At 39.2% G+C, this 27638-nt stretch overlaps 3 protein-coding genes across 9 annotated transcripts in view; 1 reads left to right on the plus strand and 2 right to left on the minus strand.

Annotated features, from left to right (window-relative positions):
* Positions 1 to 10: 10 nt before the first annotated feature.
* Positions 11 to 2326, minus strand: LOC109475006. 2 transcript variants are annotated; one of them, XM_019775529.1, is made up of 4 exons: positions 2277 to 2326; positions 1742 to 1898; positions 880 to 1093; positions 11 to 413 (listed from the first exon to the last, which is right to left on the minus strand). In XM_019775529.1, exons 2-4 carry the CDS (start codon positions 1892 to 1894, stop codon positions 208 to 210), a joined length of 573 nt encoding a protein of 190 aa, XP_019631088.1. In that variant the 5' UTR covers positions 1895 to 1898; positions 2277 to 2326; the 3' UTR covers positions 11 to 207. The 2 variants fall into 2 exon arrangements, with proteins under 2 accessions (XP_019631088.1, XP_019631089.1); XM_019775530.1 differs by having other exon boundaries at positions 2282 to 2305.
* Positions 2327 to 2350: 24 nt separating this feature from the next.
* LOC109474994 (cilia- and flagella-associated protein 70-like) lies at positions 2351 to 20830 on the plus strand. 6 transcript variants are annotated; one of them, XM_019775508.1, is made up of 36 exons: positions 2351 to 2472; positions 2844 to 2942; positions 3433 to 3619; positions 3899 to 3997; positions 4560 to 4642; positions 5178 to 5357; positions 6387 to 6508; positions 6674 to 6728; positions 6989 to 7083; positions 7892 to 7979; positions 8408 to 8437; positions 9682 to 9720; positions 10881 to 10956; positions 11153 to 11214; positions 12130 to 12255; positions 12677 to 12754; positions 12896 to 12987; positions 13228 to 13288; positions 13410 to 13471; positions 13714 to 13779; positions 14179 to 14245; positions 14414 to 14485; positions 14796 to 14855; positions 15021 to 15146; positions 15351 to 15484; positions 15964 to 16079; positions 16439 to 16609; positions 16858 to 17064; positions 17519 to 17676; positions 18186 to 18212; positions 18647 to 18799; positions 18985 to 19146; positions 19601 to 19690; positions 19910 to 20011; positions 20276 to 20323; positions 20489 to 20830. In XM_019775508.1, the coding sequence occupies exons 2-36, from the start codon at positions 2865 to 2867 to the stop codon at positions 20567 to 20569; spliced, it is 3453 nt and encodes a 1150-aa protein (XP_019631067.1). In that variant the 5' UTR covers positions 2351 to 2472; positions 2844 to 2864; the 3' UTR covers positions 20570 to 20830. The 6 variants fall into 6 exon arrangements, with proteins under 6 accessions (XP_019631067.1, XP_019631069.1, XP_019631070.1 ...); XM_019775509.1 differs by having other exon boundaries at positions 2361 to 2477; XM_019775510.1 differs by lacking the exon at positions 18186 to 18212.
* A 92-nt stretch (positions 20831 to 20922) lies between these two features.
* The window catches only part of LOC109474992 (Fanconi anemia group M protein-like), a 32707-nt gene continuing 25991 nt past the window's right edge, over positions 20923 to 27638 (minus strand). Inside the window, exons 16-28 of the mRNA XM_019775507.1 lie at positions 26567 to 26970; positions 25967 to 26104; positions 25355 to 25517; positions 24939 to 25042; positions 24472 to 24611; positions 23598 to 24294; positions 23375 to 23446; positions 23038 to 23149; positions 22667 to 22796; positions 22364 to 22443; positions 22084 to 22181; positions 21620 to 21714; positions 20923 to 21122 (exon numbers count right to left, since the gene is read on the minus strand). Coding sequence (XP_019631066.1) covers positions 21005 to 21122; positions 21620 to 21714; positions 22084 to 22181; positions 22364 to 22443; positions 22667 to 22796; positions 23038 to 23149; positions 23375 to 23446; positions 23598 to 24294; positions 24472 to 24611; positions 24939 to 25042; positions 25355 to 25517; positions 25967 to 26104; positions 26567 to 26970 — 2351 coding nt within the window. The 3' untranslated portion in view covers positions 20923 to 21004. The remainder of the gene's footprint in view (positions 21123 to 21619; positions 21715 to 22083; positions 22182 to 22363; positions 22444 to 22666; positions 22797 to 23037; positions 23150 to 23374; positions 23447 to 23597; positions 24295 to 24471; positions 24612 to 24938; positions 25043 to 25354; positions 25518 to 25966; positions 26105 to 26566; positions 26971 to 27638) is intronic.

A 27638-nucleotide genomic window follows, 5' to 3' on the forward strand; every position in this document is an offset into this window, starting at 1 on the left:
CAGTCATGGCAGTTGATTTGCATGTCTTTTCTGTAACATCAAATAATGGTCTGTAACACAATAAATTATTCAGCCACTGATTTATCATGTTGCATTTCTATCTATAAACATCTGACAATGGCTTTACCTATCTAAAATGCCACATTGTCAAGCACTCAAGCAATGTGTCCTTTGAGTTCCAATTTTGATTGTCTTAAGTATATTTTCTTACAAATTTAGCAGGTATTCCCTACACAACTCTTGGTAATACTCCAAGGGTTTAATTTGAACAGAAGGGTCCTTTGCTGCCTCGTCCCAGCCCCTCATCCGTAACATGGCCTGGAACTGTGGCGACTTCTCAAACTCTGCAGCCTCCTGTCCTGTCATGGGGCCTCCCTGGTGCACCAGGGTCCCCTTACTGGCACTGGACAGTTCTAAGATTCAGCAAAAAATTGGGTCAAAATAGAAATAATCTGGAATATGCCAACATTGACATCTGTAGTCTATCTTTAAAATTACTTTCTTTATAAAAAATTGCCCTGTGCAATCACATAATTCTTTACATATCTCAAACATCACAACTATAACATTTAGTTACTTTGATAATGTCATTGTGGGACAGTTTGTATCATTGATAGATACAATTGAGAGAAATGCCCTTTTGTTTCATAACGTATGAAACAAGGAGAGTTAAAAAAAAATTATACCAACTTGCCTAAACCACACCACTTGCCAACTTCAATATACAGGTATGTTCTTGAACTGTTGAAAGCAATGTGCACTTACATGTAGACGAGTAGTTTTTCTTTCCCACTGGTCAAAAAATGCTTTGTCTATAAAACTCTTATCTTTAGAACACATGTAACAGAAAATCTATTAACTGAAACAAACAGCACATACGGTCATAGTACGTAGGCTCCTTGTACACACGGTAGCGTTTGGCATTGACATGGCCTCTAACAAAGTCTGTGACAGCAGCAGGAAAACCCAGCTCCTTCAGGAAGGTCTGCCCAATTCTCTCATGATGTTGGACACCCAACTGTCCCATCCTCTCCAGGTTCCTCTCCATGCCAACCAAGTGCCCGATGTCATGCAAGAGGGCACCCAGGATCACCTAACAAGTGTAAGAAAACTGATCAGATAGTTGGTGTGTTACCCGAAGGGGTATATACTAGTACTGGCTAGTATATGATATAGATACAGATACATATTCAGAATCCTCTTTATTTCTTATGACATTAACTTTATAGTAATATCAAAGCAGAAGTACCGATCAGGCTTGTTTTGTGGATCTTTTGTGACCTTTTCTCTGTAGTGATGTACATTTTTCTGATCCATCCCTCTTGAGTCCACAAAAGTAGTCCAGTTAATACATTTGGTAGAAGATCAACTGTACATCTTGATGAAGGCATAAAACCTAATATGGGACCTCTAGGAAATGAAAATGGAAATCATAAACAACCTTTGAAGAATTGTTGACAAAAATGAAAGGTGGCATAGCAGAAGAAAAACATTTTGTAAGAACTTGTCATGACTTTCAATGTTAAAAAAAGGATAGTGATGATATAATTGAAGAAAAGAGATAATTTTTTTTTGGCAAATACCAGATCCTTCACATGTGAATGAAATATGACCCCAAAAAAGTTATGGTTATCAGCAAGCACATGTTGTGGCACATCGTCAATGAACATGATTTCCCTCCCAACATCTGCTTGGATATCGGTTTATATCAAGGAGTCCGGACTCCCATTCAGTGCCATACCTCCGGCGGGAACCCCTCCTGTTCTGCCAGCATGGCACACTGCACCATGTGCTGTGTTTGAGACACGTCCTCGCCGATGTAGTCGGACTGTCCATGCTTCTGATACAAGGAGAACACAGCTTCTAGTTTCGTCTCCACGTCGGAGCCAGACATTTTGCTAAAGAGACAATTTCCAGTGTACAGTTAGTGCAAGAGTGGGTATGCAAGAGTGAGTAGTTGTGGTTTTAAAGGTATAACTATGTGACAAATGTTTGAGTATGACGCTGTAAACAATCCTCAGTTCAACTATTTTAGGCTAAACGCACCACGACACAATTTGTCAAATCATCATGGACTCTTTGCGACTTTGAGGTAAATCATGAATCACCTGGTTTTGACAGTCTATTTATTTATTTACAGTCTGCCCGGAATACGTATATTAATTCGTAGACCTTTGCCCTACACCATCAACACGCAAGCTGCATCCAAACTGCGAAGTCTAGTTGACAAAATGCGCCCGAAAATAAGAAATAACGGTGCGGTACCGTTACCTCACCTGACCTGACCGTCGTCTGCTGTGTGACCTTTGGCCTAATTCAAAATGGCGGTTTCGGCGCATGCGCTCTAGGTCATATCCATAGAAACAAGAAACTTTGCCAGATTTCAATCACAGACACGTCTGGCGTTCGATTTGGGCGCTTTTTGTGCCGTTTTCTGCATCTGGGAAGTAAGATTTCTTTCCACACGTGCAGGTAAGGTAGGGAGGTTGCTTATGTCGTTTGTGTTGTGGACTTTCTGCTTTGTTTGAGGGTAGAAGTGGAAGTAACGTACGTAAACAACAAGGGAATGGGAGATTCCAAGACAACTCGGAGGGGGGGGGGGTTCTAAAGAGTTGTTGCAAACCGCCAACCATTAAAGTTCCAATTAAACGTTACAGTGAGCCATACGTCGTATGTATAACTGATGGAAACTAAACTAAAATTCTACGTTATAAAATGCAGTTACAGCTTTTTTATAACTGCAGTAAAAAAATATGATAATTTTGGTGATCATGTGTAAATACTTCTTTCGAGCTGTTATGCAAAATTGTTGACGTTTGTTTCATGAATAATTTACGTTCCAGAAACTGCATAGTTGGTGAAACATGGCAGACCTGGACGATGGAAGGCAGGTCCGACCAACGGAAACTATCAACATCACCGTCCTCAGGTCTCGTCACCTGGTCAGTCTACACACTGTGCTTATTTCATCTTTAATAGTGCTTTACTTAAATATAATATAATATATGATGTATTAGACTACAAGCAAAAGAAGCCCACCAACAGCCACCACAGCTAACTGTTAGCTAGAGGGGTGCAGCAGTTTTGCTAACCTTTCTTTCCATTAACTGATTAAGCTGTGAATGGAAAGATATAAATCATCAACACTAATGTATCCAGCAATACTAATAATATCCAGCTCTCTCCTAAATGGACTCACAGATTATAACTTTACATGTTCTTTTATTTGTAACTTTTTAAAGACATTCTATTATAAAAAACGAGGGGCAACTGCTTAGTGATACCTTTTTCAAAACTTGTTACGATGATTCATAATTCCAGTATAATGCATATGTATAAAATTATGTAGTAACTAAGTAATTCACAATTGATTGTTCTTCAAGTTGTAAATTCATGCTACAATGTATGAGAATCCATAATTATGTATAACAGAAAGGATCAAAGGGAGATGTCCTGACGTCCCATGTGAAGGCAGAGTTTGGCACCACGTCTCTGGGAGAGTCGGCCAAAATAGAGTCCTCGGGAGACACAGCTGCTGAGTATAACTTCAACTGTAATGTCCAGTGTGACTTTGACGGTCCCGAGGGACTGGACAGTATTGCACACAAACCTGTGCTCTGTAAGTATTATAATTTGTTGTTTGTGCCAAATGCTACATTTATTTTTGATAGGGGATCACTTGAACAGCATAACTGTTTACCTTCTTACAGTTACAAAGTTATTTACAGTTACAAGTTTATTGTTTATCACATTAAATATAATGAAAAATGCAGGTAAAGCACTCCTTTTTTGTACAACCAAGGACATCCTTGGTACAACTAATGTTTGGGAAACAGAGGAGTGAATAGAACCTTGTTTCTGACAAAAAATCACAACTTTGAATGACCCTTTTTTTCAGTGACTGTAATAGAGGTTCTGCCAAAAGAAAAGAAGCAGAAAGAGGAAAAGACTGTGGTGTTGGGACAATGTACAGTGGACCTGCTGCCATTGTTGAGAGGTGAGGATGTTTGTTTTACATTATGTTGTAAATGACAGCTAAACATATAAGTTAAATATTTTACATAAAATGGTTGTAAGTTACAACTCTATCCCTTCCAATAATGAATGAGAAAGAGTATGGGAAGTTCAAACACACAGCACTACCAGTGGACTAGCCCCCTTCTGTAGTGATTGCACAACTGTGGGAATGGAGATGGGCACCACTCTAGGCCCTATACTTTGCATGGAGCATAAAAGACTTTCAAATGTATTGAATTTGGCCTATCTTTGAAAGAAACTTTATCTGTATGCCAAAAAACAGTTAATCAAGCAACTGGATATGCATATATCCAGTTGCTTGAGTAACTGTTTTTTGGCATATCGTATTACCTGGATGTCTAACCTTCATCGACGAAACTTTATCTGGTTGATGTTTTGACATTCTATCAATCTTTCTATTGTGTCAAGGTGTCTATAATGTGATTTTAAGTCAAGAATAAATTTTGAAGACAATAAGGTACCAGTTCAGTTTAATAAAAGAATTGCTCATAAGAAATCTTGCCTCTAATCTTCCCCTACAGGTGAGATTCGACACAAGGCTACCCTAGCGCTGCACCCTGTTGTTGGTTCTCCACTGGAAAATTTACCAACTGATTTGCCTAAGGTAGCTTAAAATTTGTATTACTAGCACTAAATGTTGCTATGGATCTGTAAATGCTTAAGATATGGGTGCTATTTTGGATGTTTTACCTATAGAAAAATTATACATACTACTAGTAGTACAGAAGTGTTTTGTGATGGATATGGCACCTACAGAATGACTAATAGATGAATTACTAGTATGATTACTAGTATGAAAAATCTATTCTACAACATACCATACAATAACACATATGATTGTTTCACTTACTGATGACATCACAAGTACCATAGGTCATAACTCTCTGACATCTCTGATACTTATGACATCATAGATATTTGTGACATCACAGATACTTATGACATCACAGACACTTATGACATCACAGACACTTAAGACATCACAGATACTGGATACTCATGACATCACAGTTATAAACTTCTGACATCACAGTGTGACATTCCTGTGAAATAAAAAGACATCAATGAATTAAAAGTATTTTACTTATATTGACATTGTTGAACACCTTTTTAAAAAACTTCTTTTATCCCACCACTAGCCGGAGCTGGATGTCCTGGTGACCGTACAGAGCCCTCTCCTGTACGAGGAGAACCTGGCCGACACCAACCTGCTGCGAGTGACGGTGGAGTCAGGGTTCTCCCTCCCCGACTCCTGGACACCCACACCAGCCGCTCAGTTCAACTACACAGTCACCCTGCCGCTGCCGGTAACAGCAGAGGTGTGTTCAATGGAATTGTTCAAGTTCTGTACCCATCGGGTACATTTCTTACTTTTGCAAGTTGCAACCCAAATCAACATGTGATCAAAGATATTTGAACGTTTGTATTGAAAGAAAAGTGTTCTTTGTTTTACATATTAAACCTCCAACAACTTACACCCAAATTTGCTGCTAAACATGTAGTTATTGGTGGGATTTGAGAGAAAAAATTTGTTATTGAACAGTGTATTTGGGTAATTGGAAAGATGATAGAGGAAACAGATAGATATGCATTTGAATGTACAATTTCAATTTGACATTATATATATGTAACAAGAAACTTTGCTGTATCAATATGCAAACTTTCACAATTTCACAAATCAATTTTCTGCAGCCATTACTGTTTGAATGAGAAACATTTTGCTTGCCTTTTAATACTTGTCTTGCCGTACTGTATAGCCTAGATCTAACCATCTATACACTAACTACATGACCATTGTAGAGAGAGATGCCTATGATGGCCAATAATGGCGTTCTAGTACCTGGGTACAAACATCTCTCCAAACCCAACAAGAAGTGCCCACAACGTTCAAAAGTGTCATCCAGTGCCAAACGCATGGTAATGTCAATGGCCATGTACAGTGTGACTGTAAAAGCATGCTCATGTGATCCTGTGTGGTACTGTCACATCCAGCACTGTTTGCAAGAAACATGGTGTTTTGTCCCCTGCCATTGGCACCTGTTTGTTTTGCACCAGAGCCTAGTAGCAAGACAAAGGAAAGATCAGAGGAAACAATGTACTTAGACTAATATAATGTCATTGCAGACACCATTACATCCTGAGATGACTTTGACAAACATCCTCCCGTTGATCCCACAAAGATCCCACCTTCTGACACCATGTATGCTTTGTGGTCCAGAAATTGCATGTAAACAATCACAATACATTGTTTTGTATAGACAATTATAATAGTAATTATCAATTATAAGATTTGTATTTACCTACTTTCTCTGACTCCAAGTAATTTTTCTTACACATATTCTTTGCAGAAAGAAGTACCGGTGGTTTTTGCCAATGGCCTTCTGAAGCCAGGCCAGGAGAAAGAACCACCCCAGAAGAAATGGATGACTGTTCCTAATGCACAGAGTGGAGCTAGTTTCATCCCAGACAGGTAGATATAGACTACATGTTATCTAGCCTATCTACAAAATGTATTTCCCTGGTGATGGTGAATCTAAAACACACTCTGCATAAGACTAATCTCCAAGCCGATCTTTAAAAATTTGATTTCAATCTTGATTTAAATCTTGCTGATTTTCTCATGTCTTTTTTTCAGTTTCCTGACAGCCTCCTCTTATGATGAAGAGGATGGTGACTTCCGTACCAAGGAGGTGAGAAACAACTTTAAAACTCAGGGTTTACAAAATATTGTTTAAAAGGTATGCTACATATGGTGTCAATTTGTATGGCAAATTTTCAGGTAAAATGATTTTAGGGGATGAATGTTTGAAGGGCCAAGCTGATACGTTTTACTGCCCTTGGTGCTGATGTACATGCTGTGATTGAATAAAACTGTCACACATGAAATCATCAAAAATGAGGTGTAGTACCTCCCTGTGATGTTAATGTAATTATGCAAATGTGTTGTCAGGACCGACCCTTTCGTGTGGAGGCGGAGTCAGAGAAACCCAAGGTTGTGTGGAATGTGGAGAGGAGGTGTTACCTGGAGCAAGGGGCTGTCACCAGGTGGGCCATCTTCTTATCTTACCATTTCTCAATTATCATGACAAGTATCATATAAGTGTGTTTGTGTGTATCAACTGATTTATCCATGAAAACTTTGCAGTGCCCTTTGATCTGTCCAGCAGTCAGCTGTCAACATTCTAATGTTTTCTCCCATTGCCATGAACGAACCAAATACAAAATCCCACTATCTGATACCATGTATAAATTGTGTCATGGACACTGCATGTAAGCACATAACTATATATGTCATGAATTTCATATTTAACGTACGTTTGCACAAATTGATATCTACTAATTATCTGTAGTTATTAAAGAATAACCTAATTGCCTAATTAAAATCTAGTTATTCTCTAATAACTACGGGTAATTAGTAGATATCAATTTGTACAAACGTAGGTTTGTAGCTTTGACCATTATGCACATGAAAATCATATTTTTATTTCAGTTACTTGTACCCAAGTGCTATATTATAACTTTAAAGATAATTACATTTGGGGCAATAAAATGTGATGACGTCATCCATATGGTCCATAAACTCATATTCATAACCCTTTTGTACCCAGGTATCAATATTCAGTACAACTACAGTTCTTTCTAAATTTCTTTGCGAGAAAACGATGGAAAGCTAAAATGCCAAATTAGCCAGGGAGGACACCTTAAACTGAAGAAATTTAAATTGATAGACATCCTATAATGTTTCAACTGAAGGCTCTTAGAGAACCTTTTTGAAATAAGTTTCTGTTTCTACTACTTTCCCTATAACTGTTGGCACTTGAGTCTTTGTAATAACCTTAAATGATATCCTCAGCTTTCAGAACAAGATAGCCATGTCGCGTGTGTGGCCAGTGGAGATCATGAGGACTCCAATCCCACAGGCATCCAAGGGCAAGGGCAAGGTATGGGATTGTCTTTTATGGTGAAGGAAATGATTTTGCAATTGACTTTGAGGCAGGCCTATATGTGGTTACATACGGACAAATGTTTTGCCTCCACCATAATAACATACTTACTTCAACCTTACATGGTGTGGAACAAACTTTGTTCACGGGTGTGTTTCTGAAATCAATCTTTCGCAGCTGTTCATTGTGATGTGGTGTGCTGCTGATAATGTTTGCTTGCAAATTGTCTCTGTTTGTTGAAGTAATCAAAATGTATGAATGTTTGAAATTTGTTTGCATTTAACCAATGGATTATGGTTTAACATTGTGATGGTGATGATTCTTTGTGTGTTTATTGGCTAACCATGGTTGTGTTTTTTTGTGACTGTGTTGTTGATGATAATGTCTAATATGATGGTGTCTTTTCTCTCTCCTTCATCATGTAGAAACATCTAACCCCAGCTCCTTCTGCTATGGTTTGTACCTAACCTAGTTGTACATACAGTTCTGCATGCCTATGTGGTACAGGTAGTATAGTGTTAAACAGTAGAAACAGTAGAAAAAGGGTTTGAGTTACTATAGTTACAATTAGAGCTGTGTACCGGTACGCAGTACCGATACTGTACCGGAAAAATTGATTAGGTACAGGTCCAAAATACCTAATCCCTCAGTACCGGTACTGTACCTAAACAATTTCACACCAATTTTATGCCTATTTGTGACCTCAAATGTTTAAATAGCTGGTTAACAATGGGTGCCTGTGTAAGGACAGTGTGTTCATGAAAACAAAAACATCTTAGTTTTGCCTATATTTTATCTGAGCATTCGCCATAAACAAAGAATAAACCTTAATTATCAAGTTTATTTATGTTTTTTTGTTATTGAAGGAGTTCAGAAGAGCATATAAATTGGTCGAATTGTTCAGGTACAGGTTCAGGTCCGGACCTGTACCTAAACCTGTGTACCTGTACCTGTACCTGTACCTAAAATTTGTTTAGGTACACAGCTCTAGTTACAATGTAAAAGAGTTACTAGATTAGATGACCAACGATGGTGGAACAATTGGTGGAGATCAGTAGCTGGTACAGGTACAGTTCTTTACAATTTAGTGTCACTTTTTCTCTTCCAATGGCATGAACCATTTGATTTGATTCTTTCAAATTGGCATTTCCCAAATTGCGTTCAATTTGATGAGTTTCGTGGTTTTTATGAATGATCAATAAAATCATAGTTTTTTTTACTACAATACCTGCTTTGAAAGCATTTGGTGATGTAGGAGTTAGAAAAGAACTTGTCAAGGAATCCTCCAATTCATTTTTTTGCTGCAAGCTTTGTAACCAATGTGCAATTGTGACTTCTGGTCAAGGAATGTCTTGTTTCTTCAAATTTTGTCTGCTATATTCTAAAGCATCATATACATTTTTGGTGACACCTACTAGTATGTAAAAGTTAGCATTGAGGGACAAATGGCATACACTTCGACTTAAAATTATGAAATGGTAGTGCTAGAAATATGAACATTAACAAGCCACTCCCTCAAATAAAACTCCTTAAAAAATTTAACTTTGCCATTGGATTGCATGACTAGAATTAGATCCTTAACACAAAGTTACCAGTAGACTAAGTACACATATCTATGCATGGTGACTAGCTACTAACATGTCACATTTGTGTCTAACATGCATGTCTGTTCTCTCCCCTTCTCCTCGTCACTAACAAGCGACACTTGACCACCTCACCTACACCCTCTAGCGGCTCGGTTGGTAACCCCCCTCCCACACCTGTGTTGTCTTGTGGCATATCTGTGCATGTCAAACAATGTCTGATTTCAGCACGTGAATGCCTTGTCTGTGATTTTGCACTGATAACAACAGAACATTGTGCAGAGATTTTTGCTTGCATGAAAATCCCTGTAATATTGTCAAGCATGTGATCACCATTATTGCAATAGAGGTGCATTGTTTACAGGTAATAATATAGAGAGCTTTAATATTCCCGCTGTACAGAGATCATAATCTAATATTCCGCACTAACATGTGATCAGTACTGGACTGATATGCATGCCAGTAAACATTTTCAGAGCATGAATTAATCTGTTCCCAACCTAATTTTTCGTATTGCTTAATATCCTGTATGGCATATGCATGGCAAAGGTTTTTAAGCTTTTTTTAAAATCATATTTGGAAAAAGAAAAAGTCTGTTAGTTTCTAAAAATAGCATGATTAAACATGCTGTTTGGCTATGGGTATTAAGAGCAGACAAAAGATGGTGTTTTAAGGAGAAAGATGTTTTATATTTTTGTATATTCAAATATAATTCAAAACTGCACCTTCTATTGCAAGCATCTTGCCAGGGCTTCAATTTCATCTGTGACCTCTGTGGTTTACGGCATGGTTGGTTTGGTATTTGTTGCTGTGTTGTTTGTCTGTCTTGTGCGGTGGCATCCTTGTACTTGTGTTACAGTTTCTGTGTCAGACTGTCTCTGAGAAAAAAAAATGGTTGTCAAAGGTTCTCAAATAAATAGAGTTATCAAAGAGATTGTAAGGTGTATCATAATGTGGAAGCTGGGTGCATAGTAATTTTTTGTGAATCTCGGGACTCCAAACATAGCTTGATATGGTCATTCCAAATTCTTACTAGAGGATCTTAAAGTATCAGTGGCCAAAGCATCATACTTCACCTCATTTGAGGATGACAAAAACATTCAAATTGCCTTGTTGGAAAATGGCTGATGTTTTTGCAACAGGTTATCATGCTAATGATGAATGTAACAAGTACCCTGCTAAAGGTATACATTGTATCACATGACTGTATACACAGTGGGCTTTGTGGACAGTGTGATGCACTTAGTCTTGTTGGTTCTGTGATTGAACCTTAAAGCATTGCTGATATCTAACATTTCTCAATGTGTGAATATAGGACAGAGATGATGACGTCCAGGTCAGCTTCCATGGCGTGGCATATGTGGATATGGCTCCACTGTTGTACCCGGGAGGTAAGCACAATTAAATCTGTTGAAACTTCAACTTTTAAAGTGTCTTATGATTAGGCTTTGGTTACTAGGCTACAAAGCCTGAACTATGCAAACCTGTATATTTATGTACTGTTGATTGGAATAGTTTTGAGATTATATGCTGCTATTCTAAATTAATCAAATGTCTTATGTTGTGTATGTTTCATCCATATTTCAGTCAAGAAGATCCGAGGTGCTTACAAGATCATGGCATTCAACGAACATGAAGTGTTTGAAAAGGTGGGTATTACATGGTATATATCCTGCATCTGTGTATTGTTCTTTTGGTCCATGAATATATTTGGGAGAAGTCAGGAGTCATTGCTGACAAAATAATTGTCCATAAATCTTTCTTAGTTTTAGACCACCTTTCCCCCATGTTACTACTGTACAGCTAGCCACATGTATTGTATCTTATTTTAAAGGATTGAATTACTACAAACTGCAATAAACCAAGAGCTCTAGCTAGTCCACAATCACGTCCTAAAAGAGGCATTTATGTCATTGTCCTCTCTTAAACAGACAAGTCGGTCCCACTTAGATGTCTGCTTGTCCCCTGACAAGGTAAATCTAACACGACAGTTAATGTTAGAAAAATAACACCCATGGTTCCCGCAGAATCTCATCTGGAGAGTCTGTAAAGTTCCTGTTGACAGTTGGATATCAAATACTTACTGTTTATTTGAGTGGAGCTTGAGTTACAGCTCTGCAGCTGTTTGGTTCCTATAATTTGTTACCTCAGACTATACTCTTCCATCGCCATGCAGTTCTTTCAGTTCACTAATCCTTTGATAGGGCTACATTTAAGTTGTTCATACAAATTTAGTGCCTTTGATTACCTTCTAATCAAAGAAAAAGTTCACCTTTGGAAGGAAACTTTCAGATACACAACAACTGTGTTGACATTGAAGTTGGTGCATGCACGAGACAGGTTAAGCGTTTATTTTTAGTACCCAAAGGTTAAGTTGTTTTTTCTGTGACACATTTGAGGCAAATTATTATGCCTAAAGAAGGCAAGTGGTTGAATAACCTGTGTGTACAGTCATAGAGATAGACTTGAATGTCTGTAGGTATTATCAGTGGGTAACAGTATGGCATATGATTTTTGAGCAGAATGTTGCAGGATTTCTGACTCCATGATTTTTTGTCCCACAGACCAAGAGAACAGGTGGGGTTGCGCAGGAGGCTGCCCGTATTGCCAGTGGTCTCAGTCGTAGCACGGCCACACCGGCCAAGGCGTCTAAGGACAGCAAGGAAGGAAAACCTAAGGAGGGCAAGAAGGTAAGACACAAATGTCATCATTATGATTTGTTGCACTGAGATGAAGGTGTATGAAAATAGCACTTTATGCTATGTTTGTCACCGTATTTTTATTTCAGAGTAGATGTATCAAAATTACTAGAAAGGTAACATTTTCAAAGCAAATGTATGATGTTTACCCTGTGTCACATATGGTCTGCTCTGTTAATTCTTACTCAGATTCATTGTATGGTGACAGGAGTCTAAATCCCACATACTATAAAAGTTGCAACATTATGTAACCTACACCAGTTACCATGGTGACAGACAGTCTGGTTCAGGTCATTGACCAGGTCAGTGTTTGGAACGGAAGAAGAGGAAACAGAGCAAAACAATTGATTCCTTTGGTAAACATGAATATCTCAAAACTTGCAGTATTGATGTGTAAACCTTGATGTTTCAGCCGTCCACTATGAAGGCAGCAGACGGTAGCTCCTCAGACATGGCTGACCAGCAGGCACCCCCGAATCTGGAAGGACAGGTTAAACCAAGTCTGCAATAGAGGATAGCAACAAATTAGTGTACACCAACACACTAGTTAATTTCTCATGCCATTTAATTTGGAAATTCAGTATCAAAGAGAATGTGGGGCTTACGTATATCTTACCTTTTTTCTCCCCAGCAATATGTTGAAGCTCGGTCCTATCTGATTCTGGAGTTCGTGCTGGACAAGCCATTGGTGCCCAAGAGGCCGCCTGAGGAGCTAGCCAAGAAGTAAGATGGCAGTTTACATGTACTGAGTGTTTGTGAGACAGTGTTTTGGCCTTTTGAACTGGCATTTGAAGAGGTCCCTACCAAGTTTCATGCCAACAGGTTTTATTCTGTGATAATTTTCAGAAAAAAAAACAATGATTATCACTCAAATTTAAGACAGTCACTGGTTGGTTTAACATTTCATTTTGGGTTATTCAGGGCATTAGTGTATGATGTTAAATTCTTTTCTGTCCATTCCAGAGTTGCTGAGTACATTCCACCCAGGCCGCTATTCCCTCGCAGAACAAATGGTGCACAGAGGGTAAGTCACTCGTTGTATTGCAATGAACTGATCTTATCTAAATACTGTATTTTGGTGTGAAGCTTCATTGCGGTCAATTTGAAAGTATGCTTGTGTAACATTGTTCTTCCTTCTGAACCAGGCAGTGGAAGACTTCCACACACAGGTGGCTGGAGTGGCAAACTTACTGCTGGATGAGTTCAGGTAGGATATCTTTTAAAAGTTTTATTTTTTCTTAAGAACCTAATTTCCTTTTTTTTCCATCAGTATTTCAGTATAGGCCAAAGCAAGCAGCAGCTGTATTATCTTTCCTGTTCTTGAAACATGTAGTTTTCCTCTTGATCTGTGTAGTCTAACAGAACTGAAAGAAATGCTCTGTAACTGTCCTTTTGTGATGTTTTGTTAAATTATAGTAGTTTTTAATTTGAACCGGTCTTGTTTTGTAGGGAGTTGTTTGGTGAGGAGTTTATCCCAGGACAGGAGACTCCAGATCCTAGAAAGATGGAGGAAAGGTGAGGACTTATATAATGCTGTCTTCTTTCTTTCAATTGAGGCGACCGCCATCGACATTATTGAATATTCTGTTGCCTGTTGGTAAGACTGCATACTGGGAATGGGTGTACATGTAGTCTGTAGGGGTGTTATACTTACTGTCTGATTTACTTGTTTGAGATGCTGTGTTTCCAAAGCTTTGAAGAATCTGTAAGATAGTTTGTTGCAAATTAGCAGCTCATCTACTATCATTATAGAGTTTATCAATTTAGAGTTTAAAGTAAGCCTAAAAAACATCATACATTAATAAAATATTTTTCTTCCATTTATATCTACTGTGATGCCTTAACAGGAATTGATTCTGAGTACAGGGTACATATTACTAAGTTTTCTAATCCTGTTAATGCTCTGCATTCTAGGAGGAAGAAGTTGATCTATGAGCTCAACACGTCAGGAAAGTACTTTGCTTTCAAGGAACAACTGAAGGTGAGCCAACTTGTCATTTATTGACTTTTGTCTGAAAAAAAAAGAAGAAAAATTTTACAGTTGTGTCAATGTCTTTCTGCAGGCTCAATTTGAGGCTCAGATGCACATGACTTTGTGTAAGAACTTTTTCCCTTTCTATGACTAACCTGTGATGAATATGTTTTGTAGCATGCTGTGGTGAAGATTGTGAGAGAGAAGTATCTGAAGACAACTGCTTTTGCCAGCAAGGAGGAATTGCAGGTACAAGACATGTTCCTGCTGTGTACCTATCTACAGTTTGAAGCTCTTAAAATATTTGTAATGCCTCCAAGGCTTTATGTACATTGTGGTTTTATAAGTGCCACTGTAACTGTTCACAGTAACTGTCTTAATTTGGAGGAACAGGCTCTTGTTTAAAGGTTATTGAATCACCACCTAAGTTGTAACATTTGCTTTTGCCATTACGTTTCAGTGACTCATTACTAGCTATGTGTACTTTCCTCAGGTAGGGTAGGTTTATTATCTTTTGATTGTTATAATAATATTGTAATTGTCTTTGTTTTGTATGCAGGCCTTCTTGAGTGAGCTGTATGTCTACCTGGTGGATCAGATGCATGTTGGCCTCAGCAAGGTGGGTTTTCTGACGGCTTCTCATGCTCCTTTACAATCTAGTATCATCAGCTCAATAGAACGTAGAGATATGCATTTCCATCACTTTATAACATGCTGTTTATGCAGGGTTGTCCTTGATGATGAGAACAGTGCCTGTATAACATTTAGTCCTTTCTTCCTTCAGGTGGTGTCCCTTGAAGACCAGGCCCCAGTGCCTGAACCCCTGACTGACTCTGCCCAGCTCAGACACTTCGCACGTGAAGCGGAGGTCAATGAGAATTTCCAACTCGCAGAAAGATACTACCAGGAGGTGTGTATGTCCTTGAGAAAAAGGTGTCATACTGCAGTTTTGTTTACAATTTGACAGTTAGGCAGATACTTCAGAATTCTGGTGAAAATCTTTACAATACATGTTACAACATCAAACTCTACATTGTGAAATACAAAGTTGAAGTTTCCAGACTGAGTGTTGATGTAATGTTTTCTGTCTTGTGATTTTTCTTCAACATTACAGCGGCTGGCCAGGAACAGGAGTGACCCTGACCACTGGTTTGACTACGGCTGTTTCTGTCTGCTGACTGGGAACCATGCCAAGGCTGAGGAGTGCTTCAAGGAGACAGTGTCCATCGACCAACAGCACCTCCCAGGGTGGGTACTATAAAACGTTAGTCAGCACCCAAAATATGAGGAGAAACTTACAGGACATTCAATTGGTTTTCTAATGGAAAGTATTGTCTTGTTTTTAATATGTTGTTGATATCACATCAGGTAATGAGGATCCCTAGTACGTGAGAATGCCTGTCATTCACATGTAGCATCTGCCCACATAAAATGATGAACCCATTGCTAGGTTATGTTAGACTGTTGTACAACAGAGGGTCACATGTTTGAAAAGTTTGAGAAAATGGAACCACACAACCTTACATGTATCTTCAAAATCTGTGTAAAATGTTTCTCCCGTAATAGTGATCTTGCTGAACGCAATCCGACAACATACACAGCAGAAACCAATTCAGCACCAAGGACAGTGACAGTGACTGTGTTTCTCTATAAATGGAGTATAGAGCCACCTTCTATACTGGATTCCTTATCTCATTTGACTTTTACACCCTGGTTCTACCCTCCAGTCTGCTGCTGTACGGTATCGTGTCAGCCATGGAAGAGAGGCACGAGATGGCGGAGACCTTTTTTGAGAATGCCACCTGTGTGGAGCCTGACAACGTGGTGGCATGGACACTGCTGGGTAAGCTTGTCTCTAAACTTTCACGATCTATCAGAAACTGTAATTCCTGATTTTCTCAAGGTATGTGTTCACTGTTTCTACAGTCACTTTTGTACCATTAAGTTATCATTACCATTGTTGTTTGCCTCCCCCTCCTTCACTTTCCACCACCCTGAAGATTACATTCTGTGAAAATGTCTATTTTCCTCAGACTGTGAATTTTGCTCCTGTGAAGACAAAAGTGAATTACTAGTATTTCTTGATAGCTTATATCTACATCTAGATGTAAGCATGTTACAAATTTACCACAATAGAAAACAGATTCTTTGATAGAAAAGAGTAAGTCAGCAATAAGTGATTTCACATCTACATGTATGCAGGTCTGTTCTATGACGGTCTGGGGAATGACATCCGAGCGGAGATGGCTTTTTCTGAAGCCAACAAGCTGAACGTGCAGGCAGCCATCCACAAGAGGGATGAGGAGAAAGCCGCCGTGAGGAGGGCACATGAGGAGGAGGGGAGGGCCAGTGTGTCTGATGCTGGGGAGAGAGGTTTGTATAAAGGCATGAAACTTGTATGCAAGATATATTGACAAAGTATTATGGTATTGATAATAGTAAAGTTTACAGATTTTCTCAGGACTTTTAGATCTGTGTTTCGCAGTGCTCTCCTCTTTTGTCCAAAGTTTTTGTGGTTTTATTTCTGAATCATTGGTTTTAAAAAAAAGTTGACCAAGTGTCCATGAAAATAAATGAATATTTACAGTTTCTCCTTTCTCTGCATTTTCTTGTTCTAATAGAAGAAGGAACACCACGGGAATCTGGAGAGGACGCGCTGTCCGTTCCCAAGGTGATGGAGACAGCTGCCACGCCCACGGGGGACGGTGCAGGTGCAGCAGCAGCTGCTGCAGCTGCAGCTGCATCTGTACCACCTGGATCAGTCAAGTCCAGCAGCTCCGTGGCAGGCAGTGCCAAGAAGGGATCTGTCATCAACCAGGATAAGCACGGTGGGTTTAAAATGTGATGTCTGTAGAAACATAGTTTGCAACCATAGTTTGATAAAATTTGCCTCAAATGCCTCATATCTAGCACCTACATTTGTAATTCTAAAATTTCATGTCACACAGTACACAGTTGATTGAGTTTTTTGAAGCAATATGGAATACAGTTACAAGAGGTTTTTATTGGTATATCAAATATGCTATGGTGCTGGCCTTGGTGCTGAACTATTAGCAGAACAATGGTGTGACATGAAACGTACCAGTCTTATTGAGTTTGTAATAGACATTACGTCTTATCTGCATGGACAGTACCCATGCATCTGCAGATTATATACAGTATGCCACCTAGCTAGCTAGCTCTAACTGCAGCTAAAAAGTATCATCAGATGGTGTAACCTAGTCCACCTAGCCAGTTTTCTTGAACTGCAGGAGAGATATTTTGACACTGTTTCCTGCGCAGGGTCCCAGCCTGCAGAGTCTGTGGCGTCTCGGCGGGAGGGGGAGGGTGAGGGCAGCCGACACTCCACCCCTGAGGTGGCGCGTGAGCCGACCCCCGTCCCCTCCACCAGTGTCTACATGCAGGCTGTGGAGTTCCTGCTGGAGGTCAAGGCCACTAAGGTAACAGTTCAGTCTAGTTTCCATTCTTATCTTGCATTTTTATCACTATTAACTTTTTGTGTGCTAAAATTTTATGTTATCAAGTACTAATCATGGGATTTGGAGTTGTCAACAGCATGCTAACACTGAGCATCAGGGGACCATTGCATGTCAAATTCGTACTGTACAAAAATATACCTTATACAGTCAAATCTGCCGGCTGTACAAAAATGTCAATATGTCAAAATAAAGTCAAATCTGCAAGAAGGCCACCCAAAAGACTGCAGTGAAATGGTCTTCTTGGACAGGTTGCTTATGCTCGAGCCTATGGAAAAAATGTTGGAACCAAGAAAGTATGGTTGTCATGGCCAGGCAGCTGGCTTGAGAAGGTGTCTGCTTGGGCAGGTTTGACTGTACCATATTGGCCAGGGATAGTTTGCTAAAGGAATGTTTTCGCATGAGGGATATTTGAATGTAACAATGTCCAGTATAATCATACAGTTTGTCACATTATCTCTCACTCTGTGCAGTCCAAGTTTGGGGATACCAAACGTTCAGTAAGTCTTTACCACACTGTGGCAGTATGGGTCTATGGTATATACTCTTTGGTGGCACTAACTAGATTATGCATGTATTAGGCTGTGAGGTTATCTGTGAGCCTGTACATGTCTTGTATTATCTTTTTGGTGATACATTATGATCTTTTGGGTGTCCTTGCTTCCCATTCTTATGCAACTTCTATTAGACTGTATTTTTGTGAAGCAGGTCTGAAATTCATCCTGAACTTCGATCTTTCATTGTCTTTGTGTAGAATGGCAGTAGACAAGTAGATCAAACTCATCGGTATACAGATTGAATGTAGATTCCATTTTAAAGCAAAACTATTGTAACAAATTTACAGTCACTGTGCATAGTATTGCTACCTTATGTTACCAGTAGTTTCAATGTTGAGTCTTTATTGTACTGACCTGTATCTAATTGCTAACTCCAGTTTGCTGAGCGAGCCCTCGCACATGAGCTGCTAGCCAAAGGCGGTGGCCCCAGTGCTGAGTACAACGTGGCCCTGGCCAGGCTGCACATGCAGAAGAAGGAGTATGCTGATGCAGAGGCTTGCTTGAAGGAAGCTACATCCATGGATTTCCAGGTAAAAGCAGGAAAATAAAAGGTTAACACAGAGCTTTGTATCGACAGCTGACAATATACAGATTGTGTCCAAAGAACTTTGTTAACCAGTAATTTGCCAACCTAATTTCTGGGAAAAATACAAGTTTTTGAACGTGTACAATGTATTTTGACATTAAACATGATAGTTTTCCATTTTTTCCTTAGAACCCAGATGCCTGGGCCATGACTGGCCACCTGAACTACATGCGAGGCGACATGGCGGAAGCGAAGGACTGCTACGACAGGACGCTATCCTTCGTCAGGGACGCCCAGGACACACACGCCATCTACCTCCGCCTGGCCTCCATCTGTCTGCAGGACGCTGAGGTAGGTTGCAGATGTCTGCAGCCCTACTACAAATGTATACATTGTATATTTTATTATAAATTTCCCTTTCATTTCTGTTACATGTATTTATTACTAATAGTTATTATTTACTTCTTATCTGTTTTTTTTATCACCATGGTCATTATCATTTATTAATTTATTGTACACTGTATGTATATGACTTAATGTATTTTACCTGTTTACATGTATGTATGTATGACACAGGGCATTGAAAAGCAGGCTTACCAATGAGTGGGCAACCCTGGGTAAAAATGGTAAACTTGAGGAAAATAGAATAAAGAAATTACATGTAATTGATTCTACATTGTACGTATAAATGATACATGTGCAAATCTTGAATTAAGATTAAATATACATTGTACATTATCATTATGGTGATGTTGTAAATGACGCAGCAAGTCAGTGTCTTTATGATGTTACTCTGTTGTTACAGTTTGAGAAAGCCAAGAACACCTTCCTGTTGGCCTGTAAGCACTCCCCGTCCTGTGTGTCCTGGCTGGGAGTGGGCATTGCCTGCTACAGGGTGAGTACAAACACTGGGAACTGTACAGTGAGGGGTCTGGTAGATTCTAAAGCTGTAGAGTGGCATGCGTGTTTGAATCTTCTCATCAACTTCTGTGCCTATCTATGCAATGAGCTTTTTGTTCTCTTACTGGTCCAGGAGTACTTAGCTTATTTGAAAGTATCTTTCTAGATGAATTTGGTGTATGCATAATCTTATGACTTGGAAATGTATTTTCAGCTGGGTGAGTTGTCCGAGGCAGAAGATGCCCTGTCTGAGGCTAACATCCTGAACAATGCTGACCCTGAGGTCTGGGGTTACCTATCGCTGGTCTGCCTACAGGTTAGTATTAGTAGAAATCAATAAGATCAGTAGATGAGGTTTGTGCCTTTGAGCTGTGATTAAAACATTGTCAAAGTGGTTGTTTATGGGGTATTGGTAATAATTTACTGCAAGTGCAACCATGGCACAGCAATTTTATGGATCAAAGTTTAGTTTTAGGTAATAGGCAATTCTACTGTTATATCTGAAGTAAGTCGTTGCAATCTTGTTTGTATGTTTATTTTAAAAGTAATGGGAATGTTGCTAACAAAACCTGTCTTACAGACTGGCAGACAGTTGGAGGCTGAACAAGCCTACAAGTATGCCATCAAGGTACTGTATCTTGTTAAGTGTACAAATCTTGTATTCTTTCTACTAATACCACAATCATTAATAAAAAAAAGAGAATTTTGTACCTGAGAGTTTTTTTTTGTCAACCTTTAGTAACTTTTATATTCTTTCTTAATCACTAAATTGCAAATTTTCTGCTCGCTTCAGGTTGGTTTGCACGACGAGGGTCTGATGAATGAAATTCACGACATGCAGCAGACTGTGGGATTCGGTGATCCGTCCTTCTAAACACTGCCTCAACCTTCTCCATACACAATGTACAACTCATCAACAACACAGATGACACTGTTTTGACTTCTTAGATAAGCTTTATTCAGGTCTTCTTGTTGCTGTTGTCAAAAGATGAGATTACCAATTTGAAAGCCTTCAGTTGTAGGCTTTACAGTTTGAAGACTTGCAGCACTTTGTAATTAGAAGATTAGTCATTTTGGAGTGCTCTCTGTTATATCTGCAGTTTCTACATGGTTCTTTGTAAGCATTTGAAATTATCAAAAAATGGGTGTAAATATATTAATTCTGGTGAGATTTGTAAATAAATATATATTTCTGTGTTGCTCTTTTCTTGATAAGTAAATACTTTGACTCACTATCTCTGTGTCAGTTGTCTTTGTTCCTTGTGGGTTTACTATTGAAACACCTCAAAATTGTGGTTTTATGACATGTTCACTGTGTCTTCCTGTCTGCTAACATCTGAGGGTTGAAGTTGTGCCTGAGAAACTGGTGTAGAGTAGATGCCTTCTGTAGGGACATCTTTCCCTTCATCTGTAACTGCATAGCTGTGCTGGAAAACAAAAGAACAGCCAAGAGGGATACAATCAATATTTGCCACTGACATATCTGGTTAATGTATGTGTAACATATAAAGATCAACACAAAAGCATACAATGCCAGAGTGGTCTTCAGGACCATCCATTTTGTATACCAGTTATCATCTTTGACATACCTCGTCTGGGTTCCCTGTTTCCCATGTACTGACTAACTAGAAAATTTGGATGACTTACAAGAAAAATGTTACATACTTGGTATACTTTCATGAGAAATTGTGGAACATGCTGAAACACGATTTTTTCATGGTACTTTTAATATCACGGCTTTTGCTTCTGTGTGGCAATTAATATCATTGCCTAGAACAAATATTTTGCCAACTTTCTATTTGCTGCACCTGCTGCCACCATTACAGTATTATGTAGTTCCGTGAACATGCCCATTTTTCTCAGACTGTGATCTTTCGCTACCTCGAACATAAAGTGATTCACAAATGTTCTTGTTTTTACCTACCATTTCATGAGCTCTGCCAGTCCACCACAGTTGTAATACAGGTTCAGGGCTGTGGCATAGTGCACACCTGGCATGGACTGGTACATCTGCAATACCTGAAACACAAAGGTGCAAAACTGAACTTGTGATTTTACTGCAAGATGAATATGTAACATTAATTTGTACTAGTAGATTGACATTAGCATCAAACACAATATGTATGAACTTACATGTAGGCCCTTAAGCTACATGTAAGTGCAGCAATATGTAATACTATATGTAATACTATAATTTATCATCAATATTGGGTATGCTATTAATCTCTTGCCAGCAAGGGCTGAATTAGTGGGGCTGAACTGTAAGGGTCTGGAGCAGCTGTCATTCCCCAATAACTTAGGTGACCTCAACATGACCTCAGGTATGGCCATAGGACTGTAAGGATTGAAGAAGTGTAAGATACAAATTAAAAGGAATTCTACACTGACCTGTTCGCCTTCTGGTTCCACATCAGGTCTGCCTTGTACAGAGTTGCCCTTCCTCTGCTCCAGTCTGGCCAGATCAGACAACAGGGAGGCTGTTTGTTCTACAAAACATTCAGAAGTTAGAGTGACAAAAATAATTGATTTGTACCATCCAATAAACAGGCATGTAACATAAATTTTCATAATTACATGTATGTACTCAGCATTAGCTATGACAACAAAAACTTAAGACTTAGTACATACATTTGTATGTTTAGTATATACTGACAAACCATGAGTGTACCTTGAGTGTCAGTAAAGAGTACAGTGACAGAGGTGTGGGCCAGGGCTGCTAGCACAGTGCTGTGGTATTTGGTGGGAGTCCTGCAGAATAGAAACCCATACATTGTAGTACATTGTACATGTACATGTATGTACCATGTAGAGGGTTTAAAAGATAACAAGCTAAAGCATTACTGTTCCCACTAAAATCAATTCTACTGAATACAGAATGACATTCAGGTCATCAAGTCCAGTCTAAATCACTTCACTTATGGAGAATCCATATAAAGCAAAACAACATTTGAAAATTCTAAGAATGGTATACCTGGCTTTCTTGGGCTCCATACCAGGTTTGACCCTATCCTTTTCCACAATGAGGCAGGGCTTGTCAAACAGCTCACACAGCTCCTGCACCCGCTGAACCAACTTCTCCCTGTTGGTGCTGTTGCTAAAGACTGTGGGGAAAAAAGCTGGAAATAAGCTCCAAATTACAATGAAAGAGTGAGGAATGTCACCCAGTAACTGTTACAGTAAGTTGTATTATGCAGCAATCATTAGCAAGAAACATAGACATACTCTACAGCAGCTACATTTTGTACAAGTGACAAAAGGGCTCCAGCCATGAGGTGTCGCCAAAATTGTAAGAAAAAGTCACACACGACATACATGTACACATATGCCCTGTAAGAGTCTGACCTGAGAGAGTTTTCCTCTCCACACCCATCCTGTTACTGAGGACATAATCACAGCTGCCCAGCTGACACACCACAGCATTGATGTCATGGTGGAACCTCAGACATGATACTACCTGTAGGTATGTGGAAAAACAAACAACTTATTTTTTGCTAAATAAAAATAATATGTTCAGAATAATGTAACAAAAAGGTGTATTTTCGTTACCTGACATTCACACACAGGCACTGCTTGTGTGTGAATTACCCTTCAGAAATTGAATGATTGATGAACAGTTTTGCTGAGGTAACAGTGTGTATGTTTTAATCTGATTAACATGAAGATAAGATTGACAGCTGACCTGCTGTGATGAGGCTATCTCCCTAGAGTCCACCAGCACCACTAGTTTTCCCTGGTTACGTGATGCCGCAGACTGAGAATTGAAAAAATTCAATTATTTTTTCACAACCATGCATGACAAAAAAATTGATAATACTAATAGAGGGTTTAGGAAACGACTTCCCCTGAGTGCAGTGGGCACTATGACTATCACATAGAATTCTGTAATTCTTACTGTAACTTACCTTTGGTGTGGAGATTGTAACATTCATCATTCTTGGACTTGGTTCAGGTCTCCGTGTAATCGTGTTATCTATGATAGAACTCGAAGGTTCTATTTCCTTTAGTGATTCAACTTTCTTGCTGGATGACTGCTGAAATCTTTGCAGTGGTCTTGCTACACTAGCTGGCACAGATGTATTTTGTTTACCATCAAAGTTACTTACTTCGCTAATGGAAGTCTGTTTCATTCTCAACCTTTCTGCCAAGCTCATTTCAAGCCTTTGTGTTGACATCATTTTGCTCTGTACACTTGTTGCGTGTCTGCCAGCAGTGCAACTAGATAATGAATTAGTCTGATTCCTATCTGCTGGATTCTCTTTGCACAGTGTTCTGTTGTATCTACTTGTGTCATCAAAGTCATCCTCCTCATCTTCTATCTCACTGGACCTCCCCAAGGACATCTCTCTCCTGCCACTAGATTGTCCAACCAGAGACCTCCTAGCAGGAGGCCTGCCAACTGGGGTCTTGAAGGCTCTTTCTTCAGTTCTGTCCTCAGACGTTGGAGATGTTGTGGGGCTCTTAGCTTGGTGTTTAGCAGACTTTGGACTGTCGTCTTCACTAGAAGTGTCTGCCATGAGGATTCTTTTTCTCTTGCCCTTGGGCTGCCCTTGCTGATTTCTCTCCGGAGTGTCCTCTAATACGGCAGCTCTTTTCTGTCTCCTTTTTGTGTAGGTCCAACAAAAACTAGTATCATTATCATGAACTGGACTAAATTGACTAAATGGACTAAATGTAAAAGAATGCATGGAAAATGGATGAATGAACAGAGGAATGATCAGAAAGAATTGAACATTGAAGAATAGGTCAAAGTAACCAATGAGTACATTTGCTGCCTACCTAGTTCTAACCCTGCCCAGATCAGGTGACATACACTCCTCCACAGGTTCCACCATGGTGCACTCTGCTGCTGAGATGTCCTCATCATCACCCACACAGAAACTGTCCTCTTCATAGTCATCTACATCTGGGTCTGGGACCTACATACAGGATGGAGAGTGAAAAGTATTACATGTAATTGTAATAATGTGAACATATTAACAAGCAAGCTGCCAGGGGGACCAAGCCTACATCCCTTTTTTCTCACATGAAAAACCGAAGCTTTGCTGCAGTTCCAAGGACAGACAGCAGGAAGAAATAACTGACCTTGACTTTTGTTTTCCAAATACCTACCCACATACTTAATATGATCATTGTCCATACAGGAGTTCATAAATCATGCTGACCATAAATACAAGGAATCACAGACACACACACAGACAGGCCTAAAACAATACCTCCATTTTTCATGGAGTTAATAAAACCACCTGAGAGAAGATGTCTGGATTCCATGGTTTCTTGACCAGTTTGTAGCCCCTCCCACCGTGTAGGACTGGACTCCGCACTGACTGCAGGTACACTGCTCTCATCTCTAAAACATTCCATGTCACTGTTATCATAAATTAAATATAGAGAAGTTCTGATGCATGAAAAAACATCAAAACCCTGCTTACCAAAAGAACATGGCGGGGTTGAATGAATTTTAAGTGTTCATCTCTTCATACTACTTAAACCATTATGAGGTCTTATGTACAGTCATCGATTTTGATACTATTAATCTTTGGATGCATCGATTTTGCGTTTAGGTGTGAAGATTAACAGACTAAGTGAGAAATTACATGTAAGACTTTAAAGGGCAACAAAAGGTTGCTGGAGAATGCACATGTGGTGCCATACAATGTACCTTCTTCAGAAGTAGCCTGTGTGCACTGTGAGGAGTAGCTGACAAAACCTTCCAAGAAGGAGTCGTCCCCCTCCTCATCTTCATCTGACGACACCAATCCTCCCTCCTCATCACTTAGCTCGGCCTCCTCCTCCAGGAAACCTCGAGCAGCATGTCTGTGACTCTACAGAAAAAGAGTCATTGAAAAATTGATCGGGGCACAAGCGCCATCTAGTAATCCACAAGGGAAATACTGCACAGGTGCCAGAGTATAACACTTCTTCTTCTCAACTGAGGTTAAGTGTAAGGCTTTTTCAAGCAGCTACACTGTACTACAGTGTGCAATGCAGCTTTGCTATGACTCAAATAGACATGTATTCAGCAAAGCACCTGAATGTTTGCACTTTATCCTTATAAAAATATTTAATTTTAATAGTATTTAATATAGAAATGCTATGTAATGGTTTTTGTTTCTCATAATTTCATCATCATTCTTCTGGATTGGAGTAATTTCAGTGTTAATGAAAAATGAATCATTCAGTAAATATTTGTTCTTCTAAAATGCATTATTTTAATATGCTTTTTTAAAGCTGCAACAGAAGTTTACCGACTGCAAAAATAAGGTTTCAATACCTTAATCTTAGCTTGTCTTCTGCCTACATCCTTCTTATGTATGTTTTTGTGCGTTGAGACACGCTTGCTATATTTGTCTGTTTTCTGTGCTGGGAGGTCAAAGTCACTGTCAGAGTCTCCTGCTGTGGTGTCCAGCACCTGTGAAAGATGGCAGGGTCAACCATAGTCTGAATCAGAAAAAATGTTCAATACTTTACAGTACAATGTCATACTGACACGCAGACAGACTGACACACAAACTAACACACAGGCAGACTATCTTTGGGGGAGTTGGGATCCATTAACATACATTATTTTTTAAGTCAAAGGAAGTGAAGACTTGTTGTTGGCATGTCTGTGTGTCTGTTTCTACATTATAACTTGCATGAAGGGGGTGAAGTATGCCATCTCTGGCCTTGTCAACAATCCTGTGTGACAGTAAATATTATTACATGTTAAGCTTCTTTTACAATGTATGGATAGCTTGATGATAAATGCCAAATGCCTTGGAAAAATCTGTCTTGACTTTAGAAAGCAAACAGTGCTATGACAGTAGCTGTATAATTAAAATATAAATTAGATAACTGAAAATAATTTCAAATTCATTTCACATACATGTACCTTGTTTCTATGTCCTTTGAGACCTGCTCTTTTTGCTAAAGGCATATCTGATGTACATGTATCTTCCACAGCTGATGTGTCAGGTGAGGTGAGCACCTGTGCTCTGGACCGTTTCCTCTTCACTACAGCTGCATCCTCATCACTGTCACTGGACACAGGAGCCTTCCGTTCTACAGCTGATGTGTCAGGTGAGGTGAGAACCTGTGCTCTAGATCTGGACCGTTTCCTCCTCACCACACTTGCATCCTCATCACTGTCACAGGACACGGGAGCATTCTGTTCTACAGCTGATGTGTCAGGTGAGGTGAGAACCTGTGCTCTGGACCGTTTCCTCCTCATCACACCTGCATCCCCATCACTGTCACTTGTCACAGCAGCAGTGTTGGGGGAATTCAAAACTGGTCCTGGCAAAATGAACCATGTAGATTGCAATTATTATTTTATTAACCAGAACACACAAGAAATACTGTATATATCAGCAGGGCATTCAGGAATTGGTGAGACCACCTTTAGAATGAAGTAAACTCTCATTTCAGGGCATTAAAACGTCCACCAGATAGCAAACTATAATAAATAATTACAAAATGTATATTTGTTGTCATTTTCCTCAGGACAACATCTTTCTTAACATTATCATTATTTATAGTACAGGAGGGATCTCCTAAAAATGCACTTTTTAATAAGAATTTAAAGATAGAATCATCATTAAGCATCTTCAATCTGTTTTTATGTAAGGAAGTAAATGGGTTTGATATGCAAATTCTTTCTGTAAATACTCAAGGTGTTTTCTCCCTACTGCAATAATTATTATTTATTATTGATATCAAAAGTCCTTCAGATCTACTTATCATAAAATATTTTCTGCAAATCACAGGTGGGCGTAATGAGTCCTGGAGAGGCTGCTGGGAGTAAACAGCCTTCTCAGTGTTAATATTCAAAACCAGTTTCAGACAATAAAATATAACACAACCATAGGAATATGACTCAATACTTATAAAATATATCTCACTTTAAGCAGAGTTACCAAATAAGTGCATGAAATTTAACCAACCATAGTATTTGCATTCAATGA

Source organism: Branchiostoma belcheri, unplaced genomic scaffold (assembly GCF_001625305.1).
Source record: "Branchiostoma belcheri isolate BF01 breed outbred unplaced genomic scaffold, Haploidv18h27 scaffold32, whole genome shotgun sequence".
In the NCBI taxonomy this organism is placed as follows: domain Eukaryota; kingdom Metazoa; phylum Chordata; class Leptocardii; order Amphioxiformes; family Branchiostomatidae; genus Branchiostoma; species Branchiostoma belcheri.

Coding starts and splice junctions, on each gene's coding strand:
- LOC109474994 (XM_019775508.1), top strand. CDS start 2,865: ATGGCAGACCTGGACGATGGAAGGCAGGTCCGACCAACGGAAACTATC. Junction 17,677..18,185: donor TGGAGGTCAAGGCCACTAAG/GTAACAGTTCAG, acceptor CACTCTGTGCAG/TCCAAGTTTGGGGATACCAA. Junction 19,147..19,600: donor TCTGTCTGCAGGACGCTGAG/GTAGGTTGCAGA, acceptor CTGTTGTTACAG/TTTGAGAAAGCCAAGAACAC.
- LOC109475006 (XM_019775529.1), bottom strand. CDS start 1,894: ATGTCTGGCTCCGACGTGGAGACGAAACTAGAAGCTGTGTTCTCCTTG. Junction 1,094..1,741: donor AGGAGGGGTTCCCGCCGGAG/GTATGGCACTGA, acceptor TACACTTGTTAG/GTGATCCTGGGTGCCCTCTT. Junction 414..879: donor GGAGCCTACGTACTATGACC/GTATGTGCTGTT, acceptor GCTGAATCTTAG/AACTGTCCAGTGCCAGTAAG.